An 11,810-nucleotide genomic window follows, 5' to 3' on the forward strand; every position below is an offset into this window, starting at 1 on the left:
GTGACATTTCGCCGCTTATACCTGTCCTTTCTCACGGGAAAAAAACAAAGTGCGTACTGTGTGTCTACATACACGGAGCGACCGTCATAAAAAGGTAAAGGGGTGCGCGCAGCAAAGTATACGGAGAGAGCGCGTGCCGACGCATGCAGATGAGTTTCACCCGCGCGCGCGAGCCAGAAAGTATAGCGCGTGGCTCGCGCAAGAAGAAGAAGAAGAGCAAAGGGAGGCATAGGAACGCGGCCAGGCTTGACCGAGCAGACCGGCCATTCCCCCCTTCGTGGGGAGAAGAAGAAGAAGGGCTCACCGTCCATCGGAAGTGGAAGGGCAGCCTAAGCAGGAGCTGCCGGTCCGGGTGCGTCTGGAGCGAGAACGAGCTGCCGCCGATGAGAGGCGACGTCAGGTTGCCGAAGGTGCACGCTCCCGACAGGTCCACCTGCGCCTGGTACTCCTTGAGGCAGAGTCGGAAGTACGTGTTGCAGCGGCCGGGACATCGCGAACCACAGCACCCGCCGTCCAGCAGTAGTCCGCCGGGGTTATCGATGCCCAGAACCTGGAGCTCGAAGAACCCCGACGCGTGGGCCACGGGCGGCAGTAGCAGTAGCAGCGACGCGCACGACCACACGAGCGAGAAGGAGAAGAGAGCGGCACAGGGAGAACGCGCGCGAGTGAACGCCATGGCTAGCTGCCGTCGTCCGGGCTCCGGGCGGCCCGCACCTTCTTGGACATCACGGACGTGTCTCTCCAGCTGTGTGGGTCGCCTGCCGAAGCATCCATGGCTGGCTACCGCCGCCGCGTCCGGCGATCGCGCACCGTCACCGAGCACGAGCCCCGCCGCCGTCGCCGACACATGCTGCGCGATGCTGCTGTTCCAGCGGCGAGAATCCAGCGCAACAAGGCTCGCCGCCGCCGTCGTCTCGTTGCTCCTGCCACTCGGGGAGTACACCACCCGGGCAACTGGTTGCTCCTGCTCCCGGAGCGTGCACCGGCTGCCGTCGTAGAGCTCCTCCTCCTCTCTACTCCCGCTTGTGCCCCCTCTCCCGGCGCCGCCCATGGCTGCTGCTTGCTTGCTGCTGGGATTCCGTGGCCATTGAAAAAGGCCCCCACCGCGTGGGGCGGTAGCCGGCGAGAGGGCGAGAGGGGGGGGGACCGGCCCCGACCGGCGCCGGACACCGGCAGGGGGGCACAGGTGCAGGCGGCTCCATCAGCGGCAGCAGCAGCCCCCGTCTGAGCGCGCGCTCATCTTCCAATCAGTGCGGCGGCGGCGGCCTTTTCGGCATGACGCCGCCGCGGAATGCACCGCTTTTTGCTTTGCCCCGTCGTCGTTAGCCGGACACCACGCACATCTTTGACAGCGTTGCCATCATTCCCCTCCCACCCTCTCTCTCTCTTTCTCGATGTACTATGGTCATTGACGCCGTAACCCCATCGGCGCGGCGTTGAGCTACCTGCTTACGTCACTGACACTTGCCCCGACGCTCTCCCCTGTTATCGAGTGGTGGACACGAACTTGATGACTCCACTCCCAGACCCGGCCCGCTTCTCTCCCTCGCGTCGCGTAACTTCGTTGTGTCTTCTGTAGGCACGAGGTTGTAGCTGGGTTAATTAAATTTCCGAGGAACGACGTCGTTGCCGGTATAGAGGTGGGTGCATTTAAGCACGCGCCAGCTCCTGTCATTGCGGAGTTATAGCACAACGGGGAGTGCCGGCATCTCGGTGCTGCCTTCTCTCCCTCGTCGACTTGTCTCGGCACGAAGAGGACGGTGATAGCGTGGTAAACAGCGGCGACGCGCCTCATTTACGAATGTCCGTGCTACTGTGAGGCGACGTCCCATATATAACCGCAGCATTATCCATTATTGGCAACGACGGGACTGACCTTCTGCCGAACACACAGTGACTAGAACGTGGTGGCACTGATGATGAAGATAATGATATGTGTTGTCTTCCCCTTAGAATTCGGATGATCGACTATAAAAAGCTCGGATCTGGCACTCGCATAAACGAATTATAAAACACAAGAAAGCATGGTTGAGATGTGAACGAGGAGAATAGGAACCTAGAGGCTCAATTTTCGTTATAGTCACACTCATACGAAGCTAACAGGCAATGAAGCCAAGGAAATCAAAGGTAAATGTAACCGTGGTTTTTGGATGAAATGCAGAAATGATAAGGAAAAGGGAAATGAAAATGGACGAAAAGAACATCATTGTCGCTGCCGGGAGCCGAGCCCGCATTGTCGAAAACAGAAGCACGTGCTGCATTTGCATCCCAAGCAATGGCAGCTATTGGTGAATCTCATATGCGCCAATCTCGAGAACAGTGCGCGATCTGCAAGCATGATTGTTACTTACAGCGATATCTTGGCCTCCATATTCTTGACACGGTGCTCTTGGACGCAAGAGCTAGGTATGCCATGCTCAAAGCTTCAACGTGAAGTTGGCTTTTCTGCATTCCTTAGGTTCTCACAGCATGGTGGGGCAGTGCGCTTTGCAGGCTGAGTTTACTTAGCTGGTCCTGTGGAAACTTGCTAAGGAGGAAGGGGTCGCTTGTTGAGGCGCATGAATGAAATAACTTTCATTTGCAAGGAGATGACCTTCTGACCCTTCGTCCTAAAAAGGGGCAAATTGACAGTGCGAAGCTCTTTGAATGCGCCGTGAATGCACTTATACCAAAGAATTCTTCAATGCTGAGCACAGGCTTTTGTCTCGTGTGCGAATGCGTGAAGCGTTCAGAGGTCTCTAACCGTGTCCATTCGCCAGCACAGCTGTGGTGACCGAGTATCAGCATTGCGTGGTAAAATACGCAATTGGCTCAGAAATTCGCTGCTTTGGCGAGGTGAAAGAGCCTGGGCTCTGATATGAAGCCAACGTTTAAACATCACTGGTCGACTGCCACCCGTTCTGTACACATGCGGCATTTTATGCACTTCCAGTGTGTCTGGTTCAGGTGAGTCCGCGGTATTCTTAAATGCCAAGTTGGCTCGTGAGAGTCGCTTGGACACATCGCGGACCATGGTGTTTCCTTCCCGATGCAGTCTACTCATTTTCCTGTGCTTTGCATCAGAATTGGATGAATTCAGTTCACCGTCAATCTTTCGATAGATGAAGCACGTAGTGTAAACGCAGTTGCGTTCACTCCCTCCTATTCTTTAAGAAATAGACGCGTCACAAGCGTAGCAAACGCACAACGGAAGACGGAGATACGAGCAAGGGGTTAGACGTGGCTGCGGGCGGCATTCACCATGCTCTATCACGAGCTGGTCTGCGGTGCTCTGTGTGAGCACTTGTGACATGGTTGTTAGTGGTAGAGTGCAGTTGTAACGACTGTCGTCACGTGTATCGTCACCAATTTCACGAAAGCTTAATTTATCTGCACATATTCGTGCAGATCGTGCAGATGTGAGGAGGAAATCTAACGCATCATGCAACTGCTGGGGCGCGTAAACGTAAAACTGTTGGTTGACTACCTGATTAAAGTGAACAACCTCTTTGATACCGAAAATTTCCTAGGAGAGAACAGTTGGATGCACACGCGTTGTTCCTTGACGTTTTCTATAGCAAAATGGACGCAGATGGCTACAGAGGCTCTAAAGAAAGTCGCAGTAAATCGCCCGAAAGGCGACGCATTGGTTGCGATATCAAATTATCACACATATATACGAAGTAAGGATATATAGTAGGGTTATCGACCGTGTGAACTTGTAAACATTCGCATACTATAACTCAATTACAAGCATGGTGTCACGCGCGCACAGCCAAAAAGCACGTCTCACTCGGACCGCGGACACTCACTGTCAAAACGCTGGCGTGAGAAAGAGCGGCGGCAGCAGCGAGTGAGTAGCCTTTCGTGCTGCCTCTCGCTTCAATGCGAACTATACACTGCTATAACTTTATGAGCGGCGAGAACACAGCGCACACGAAGCCAACAGCCTCGGCGCGCCTATAGGCTCTGTACCCACTGGAGATATAAGGGCCGCGCGGCTGCGCTCAGCCGTGCCATATATCAGCGATACCCCACCCATCTCTCCCCCTGCTGCCTTGCGCGCGCTGGAAGACGGCGCGCTTCCTCCACGCCTTCCTCCATTGCGCGTGCGAGATGAGACACCATTCTTCTCGTCTCACCTTCGCACGCTTTCACTCGCACCCGTGATGCTATACGGAACGTCACGGCGACGCCGACGACGGAGGTACGCCTGAAGAGTCCATATAATTGCGATCGCAATAAAAACAGTGCACTGAACAGACAAAACTTTACACAATTACGCTTCTTGGCCAACTGATGAGACGATAAAGTTTGAGAGGCACCTCTACCGCCTCAGTAAAAAAAAAAAAAAAAAGAAAAAAAAACGTTTCGAAATCTAATTCATTCGCATTCTCCGCCTAGGGTTATTCCACATCGGGTTTTTTCTCAGCCGCATGCTCGCCTTCCTCCTCGACACTGCATGCGTAGTGTGTGTGCATGCCTCGCACATGTTCACGCAACCAAAGGCGCAGTGCGACGAACCAGCAGCGCCTGCGCGCCGTGTCGCCGTAAACACGTGGGGCGGCGCTATTCATGATCGCTACAGTTTGCCGTCTCACCCTCTCCACGCACATCTCGCGCGGCTCTAATCACCCGCTGCCACACGCGGGGCGCTCGACTATAACGTTCGTCGCGTTGCGAAAGCGGCCGGCGCGGCGCCGCCGAAGCTGCAGCGCTCCCTCGTGTGTCGAATCCCGCGGCGATGCGGGCGGTGCATGCCTCTTTCCACGTGCGCTACCCCCCTTGCCGCTCCCCCCTCCCTCCCCCCTACCTCCTAACACGCAAGCACATCAAACACACGCGCATATATATCCTCGCTCCGCGGATGGCATATGGGCTCCTCCGGCGTAAGTGGCACGCCGCGCCTGGTGCGCGGTTGAGACCGCGAGATCGCGACGTGCGTATCGTCGTCACCGGCGAGGCCTGCGATGTATAATACCCTGTGACGTAAGGAAGAGGTGGGAGAACCCCGAGCCCCGCTCTTGGTCCTTGCTGTCGCGTCTGGCCGTCATGTCTAGAGACTGCAGTCTACGGTGGGCCACAAGGCTCGACCTCCCGCGATATTCAGAGAGAGGCGCGGCCCCGCTCTAAGGCGTCGAAGCGTGCCCGCCCAACCTTTCACCCCCCCGCTCTTACAAATGCCACTGTTTTCTGTTTTCTTTCCCGAGCTGAAAAATTGCAAGCTTCCCCGGGCGACGGATTCATGTGGAATGACTTGCGCGTATTTCATTTTGCGCTATATAGGTCTGCTGCGGGTGCAGCCCTTTCCACGACTGCCTCTTCGTAAAACCGCGTATACAGTGCGCAGGCCTGTCAGCACGCTGTTTTCGCCTGATTACACGGACATCTTTCCGACTAGTACATTACACCCTTCCGAGCCAGTACGCACTGGCTCATTTCACAAGTTCCCCGCGGAGGCGGCGTGTAGAAAAGAAGGAAGAAAGCGGGACTTGTATATACAGATTGGTCACATAGCGGTATACTGTGTATCCGGTATACCGTGTATCCGGTGTACGGCATACCAGTATACGTTATACCATGGTTCCCACTGTACTAGGGTTACCATGAAAACCCTATGCCCTGGTTATCCCTCTTCGTTTCTCTCTCTCTGGTATACTGCTGCTCCGCAAAGGATGTACGGTATACCAGTATACGTTATACCATGGTTCCCACTGGTACTAGGTTACCAGTGAAAACCCTATTGCCCTGGTTAACCTCTCTAACCTTTCCCTCCTTTATCTCTTCTCTGGTATACTGTGCTCCGCAAAGGATGTACGGTATACCAGTATACGTTATACCATGGTTCCCACTGGTACTAGGGTTACCAGTGAAAACCCTATTGCCCTGGTTAACCTCTCTACCTTTCCCTCTTCGTTCTCTTCTCTGGTATACTGCTGCTCCGCAAGGATGCACGGTATCCCAGTATACGTTATACCATGGTTCCCACTGGTACTAGGGTTACCAGTGAAAACCCTATTGCCCTGGTTAACCTCTCTACCTTTCCCTCTTCGTTTCTCTCTCTCTGGTATACTGCTGCTCCGCAAAGGATGTACGGTATACCAGTATACGTTATACCATGGTTCCCACTGGTACTAGGGTCTCTACCTCTCTACTTCCCTCTTCGTTTCTCTCTCTCTCTGGTATACTGCTGCTCCGCAAAGGAAAACAGAGCGACGGACTTGCATCACACTCGTGTGACGCCATAGCAGTCCCTGCCCGACGGAAGTTCAGTGCTCGTTGCGTTCGTAATTAAAAAACACCACGCGGCATTAAATGGCACACAGGTGGTTGGCTTTCTGGTTCTTTGCGGCGTCGGTATATACTTGATCGCTGCATGCTTCGTGCTTACCCACGCAAAGCTGTCGCTGCGAGAGGGAAATCAAATGGGGCACAGAAAGAAGAATACGCGGACCGCACTGCGCTGTAACTGACCTTGTTTTGAAACATCTCATGCCTAAATTTGCCAGCTATAGAACCGTGTATGCGCACTGTGATTGAGCCACAGCTCACTTGACGTGGAGCAGCCACATGAAGCTGACATACAGCCATAGAAAGTACAGGGAGGAGAAATGAGTTATATCTATACATTTCAATTACTATTGGAGGGAATCACTGAATGGAAAGCTCAGATGAGCAATAAGTGTTTTTGTCTTTCTTTCTTTTTTCTAGCAAATAAAAAAGTAAGTGAAAGTGGCAGGAAATACAGCTCTGCCACTGATGGGGGCCGAACCCACGACCTTTGCATGACGTGTGTGGTGCTCTGCCAACTGTAGCGACAGCTGTGCCCCCGCACAGTAGTGTTGGGGGATGGCGGTCATCGATTAACATTTTTAAACTGAATAATCGAAACCTATTAATCGATTAATTTAATAAATAATTGGGATTTTTTATTGTGCATACGTGAGCTAAAGAAGCTAAAGCTGGCGATTTTTTTACATAAATTTCGAGAAAAGAAAGGACGGTGCTATTCTGATATACATTTGCCTTTACGTATATCGTCACGTCAGCGACACCTTGTTTGAGGGGACATGTATCGAGCATATCAAACACACACAGATGGCTGCTAGTGAACGTACTTACTTGACTATTTGTCCAGCTAGTTTGAACTGCAGCGCGCATGGGGGGCTTTTATTGTGGCTTCGGATGTAAACGCACCCGCCGAGGCGGCTCAGTCAGCTAAGGTGTTGCGCTGCTGTGCACGAGGTCGCGGGATAGAATCCCGGCCGCGGCGGCCGCATTTCGATGGAGGCGAAATGCAAAAACGTCCGTGCTTGCGTTGTAGTGCACGTTAAAGAATCCCAGGTGGTCAAAATTAATCCGGAGCCCTCCATTACGGCGTGCCTCATAATCAGAACTACTTTTGGCACGTAAAACCCCAGAAAGAAAAAAAGAAGAATGATGTAAACGCATGTGACGCGCATCGGGTAGTTCAGTCCGCAGTTCCCTTCCTGCAAGCTAAGCTGGGACGTCGATTCCAACGATTGCCCCATTTTACTCACGTGCATGAATGAGTTCAACCGATCGCGATCAAAATATGTGCAGTCGAACCCGGATATAACGAATTCGTATATAACGAACATCTGTAAGACCCCCTTGAAAAGTTTTGTAGAAAATGTTTATTTTATGTATCACATTATTGATATATCGAACTATTTGGCGATCCCCTTCGAGCTTGATATATCCGGTTATATATATATATCGCAATTGAAGCAATAATCAATTAGTCGAGCACCTATACAACAAAATGACCTGTATAACGAAGGAATGTGTCCCGGTTCTATTGTGAGCTGTGCGGTGCGCGTTACCTTTCATCGCTGAGTTTCCAGGCGTATAGAAAGCACGTAGTTATGGCGTGCGTTTTGCCCTCTAACGTCTGGTGCTTATTTTTTTAAAGCCAAATAGTGCGCCCGCATCGTCCAAGGGTGCACTTCCATTCAGTGCACTCTTCCGAGACGTCTAGTACTCCAATTTTTGCAAGCAGGCCGTGCGCACTCAATCGACATCACACTTATCCGCTAGTTTGCGAGTCCTGCTGATTGATTCAATTCTTCGCATACATGCACAGTGGAGTAGCCAAGGGGCGGCAGACTGGGTACAGTGCCCTCCCCCCCCCCCCCCTCCCTCTAAAAAACAACAACAAAAAAGTCTGGCTACGTCACTGCATACAATGGTAGAATTATATCGACTGTGTCTGGATTTCATCATTGACATTCCGTTCTACATGCCATCGCTAGTGGGTCCTGCAGCTCTTAGAATTCTTGTTTCTCCCACTATATATATTAACTACTGTCCAAAATCACTGATACTTGCTCATAACCGTCATCTGCATAATTATATTCGCCCATAGTGCAGGGATAGTGCACCCGCTCACTCGCTCGTGCTTAGCCTCACTTACCGTACTCACCCCGTGTCTTACACTTACTCCCTTGGGTAGCTCGCTCACCACCTTGAACTAATGCTTACCCATTCAGCACTGTCAGCAAAAAATTAAATTAAATTATGGGGTTTTACGTGCCAAAACCACGATATGCTTATGAGGCACGCCGTAGTGGGGACTCCGAAAATTTGGACCCCCTGGGGTTCTTTAACGTGCACCTAAATCTAAGTACACGGGTGTTTTCGCATTTCGCCCCCATCGAAATGCGGCCGCCGTGGCCAGGATTCGATCCCGCGACCTCGTGCTCAGCAGAGCAATCCCTCAATTCTTAGGCAGGCATATATACTCGTAGGTTTGGCTTGGTGCACCATATGTAAAGGCTGGCAGCGATGACTCATCCTTCAAAGTGTCCGCTCTCCCACCCCCTCACTCGTTCACTCCCTCTCCCACTAAGCGACTCGCTTAATCGTACTTTAACGCGCTGACTGCAAGTCGGCGCTCAGCCTGCAGGAGCGGTGCGGTTGGGCTTGCCCTCATAGCGCGGGCGCTGAAGAGGGCTTCACCTGCGTGCTCGTCGGGTCTCGGCGTCTTGGAATACTTCGGCGCTTAATTCGGTTTCTTCCTCTCGGCGTAGTTCCTCCGTCCATGCATGCATGTAGCCCCTGATGTAAAAAGAAACAAAGAAAAAAAAAAAGAAGAGTGACTGAATACAGACAGCACAGTCCAGATAAAAGTAAGAAAGACGGTGAAGAGAAGTGAGAGAGAGAGAGAGCGTGTGCGTCTGGTGAGGGAGCAGCCAAGTTTGATGAGGGCAGCTGGCGGTTTGAGGCCCCTCTTCCGTGCGCATTATACGACACACGCCTGTCGTACACTCGTCGAGAGGAGGGGTACACGCTCTCCCTCTCGTATAGTTCTTTTTTTTTTTTTTTGCTTCCTCCTCCTCACTAACACATTTTTTTCACTACATTTTTCTAACTTTTCCCCTTTCTTTTTTCTTCTTCATTGCTTTCTCTCTCCCTCTTTTGAAGCTGCGTTTTGTCGCCCCTCTCCGTGAAAGAACATCGTGGCTTCCCTTCTCTGCAGTATCCAGCCCTAGCTGACGCCTCATTAGCTCGGGTCCTTCACGATCGGCTGCCCGTCGACCTCTGAGACTTACCTTTCCCTCGCGATTATTTCCAGATACGGCGCCTGCTGCTGCTGCCCTGCTTCTTCATCCATCCGAGCCCTGGGAGACACTGCGTGATGCGAACGCGACCCACTGGGGTTTTGCGATTTCCTTATAGCTTATTTAAAAAAAATTAAGCACACACACTAACACGCACGAATTAATTCCACACACACTAACACGCACCCTATATGCTCACATGCAGGGACCAGAAAAGTTATTCACGAATGGGATGTGATTGAATGCGTGACATGTGACACACTGACCATGCGACAGGGTAGTGAGCACGCCTCAAGCCGCAGTCATCACTGGTACGGGAACAACCCTCTAACGTTTTACAGGCGCCACTATTTGTACATTCGTATATTTTGTCTCTAGAGATATGATCTATATGCATGTCTGTACCGCTAAACATCTGTCGACAGTTTTCTATATATACCCTCCTGAGACCTGAATACACACAGGGACGTAATCGATCTTCAGGTCAGTTCTTATTACCGACCGGTAAATTACGAACGTGAAAATCAATTTTTTTGTTTTAACGTCGTCGATATAGGATGGATACAACAGCATTTCCATGTGTACGTGGACAAAGTAACCGTCTAACCATGTTTGTTACGAAACAAGAGAAAATTCTTATAAGTTGTAGCATTGTGTGGTGAGTCAGTTTGTTGACGCTGCATTCTGGATGTTATCATTTCACGGTACTCAAAACGAACTTCATGGGCGCTTTTCGTCGTATGGGACGAATTCGGGGGCCTATCTAAAATTAGTGTATATTATCAGAAAAGCAATGCGTCAAGAGTATGATTAAATCATATGCATGCGCTTCCGCACGCATCTGAATTAATATTGGGGATAAATAACTTGTACGTAATAATTCCTGAGTGAATTTTCAAAGGTTAGAATTCAATGTTGGAACGGTATGTAAAGGAAGGAGCGGTAACACCTCTTCAGGATTTAAGCTGGTTGCCGATTTTATCAGAATGAACAGAGACCGTTTTGTAAGTGAGCCGTCAATTGCACCGCACGCCTCAGAATGTAGATTCTTGAGCACCTGTCATTGTTGTACAAATGTGTCATTCTTTGATATCGCCGTATACCTTTTGTTCGCATGCGTGACAAGATATATATATATATATATATATATATATATATATATATATATATTTAAAACCGTTCCTGCTGTTAACTAGTTACAAGTAGCGCTTGTGTTTGTCTACCCTTCCCAAGTGCGCGCGTCCTTCTTTTTCTACTATATCCCCATATTACCTGCCAAAACGTCACGGAAATCGCGATAAATCGTGTTTTCCCGAGATTGCGTTCCCACACAACTGAAGAAAAGTGGAAAGTCGATCTCAACCCTCGTAAAATAACGCCATGACATTCAATCGAATCTCAGCAGATATCCTTGTGGGAAGACGTGTGGTTGATGATCTCCCACATATCTATTTCTTCATCGGTCGAGCACAGACGAGATCACCGAACGCACCGGCCCGATCGTTCCTTGCTCGAGCTCTGGCTCGAGCGCGGAACTGCGTGCTTAGGTGCCACTTCGTTGTCGTCGGTTAAACGCCGATGGCTCGCCATATCATATTGAAATCAACAGAAAGTCAACAGCAACGCAACCAAACTTTGATAATCACTTTTGAAGATAAGGGTAGGCCCGGCGTGTTCCGCGCGGGGCAGGACCTCCGTAACTGCGACTCGTCCGGGACGGTGGCGGCAGGACTTGCGACAGGACCAGCTCCGCTCATTTGTTGTTGTCACTGAGGAACGGAAGCGGAAGCGCGCCTCAGGCCCACTTCCGCTGAGACTCGTGGATGTTCTACGCACTAGTCACGCGCAGCTGGAGGTCGCGCTCACACGTCCACGGGGTCTCGGTCGCGTGACAACCCGGCCGAGTCCCGTCGCTCTTCGTCTTCTTTTCCCGCGCCGTGACGTGTGCCTGACGCGGTGACGTGTGGGCGGCGGCGGAGGCTTTGCATGTGAGTCCCGAGAGGGCGCTGTGATTTAGTGGCGCGGTGAGTGCGCCCGAGGGCGTGCCAAGACTCGTCACTTGGGTGGGAAACAAAAGGGACCGCAACTTATAGGAAGTCCTGCAGTGTAAGGCCGAGTCGAGTAGACGCGACACCTCTGGTATGCATCACGGCTGCATGCCGAGAATATTGAAACCTCTTCGAGCTTCGTGAAAGGAAAAATTGTCTTCCACACAAACGTAGCTGGGAACAAATGTAGTTTGTTCCT

General features: G+C 51.3%; 1 protein-coding gene across 1 annotated transcript; it reads right to left on the reverse strand.

Moving 5' to 3' along the window:
- Nucleotides 1-304: 304 nt before the first annotated feature.
- Nucleotides 305-1,051, reverse strand: LOC119435897 (uncharacterized; the record flags this gene model as incomplete). Its single annotated transcript, XM_037702593.1, has 1 exon — nucleotides 305-1,051. A coding segment is annotated over exon 1 (747 nt), but the record flags the coding sequence as incomplete, so codon positions are not given.
- Nucleotides 1,052-11,810: the final 10,759 nt, after the last annotated feature.

This window comes from Dermacentor silvarum, unplaced genomic scaffold (assembly GCF_013339745.2).
Source record: "Dermacentor silvarum isolate Dsil-2018 unplaced genomic scaffold, BIME_Dsil_1.4 Seq993, whole genome shotgun sequence".
In the NCBI taxonomy this organism is placed as follows: Eukaryota; Metazoa; Arthropoda; class Arachnida; order Ixodida; family Ixodidae; genus Dermacentor; species Dermacentor silvarum.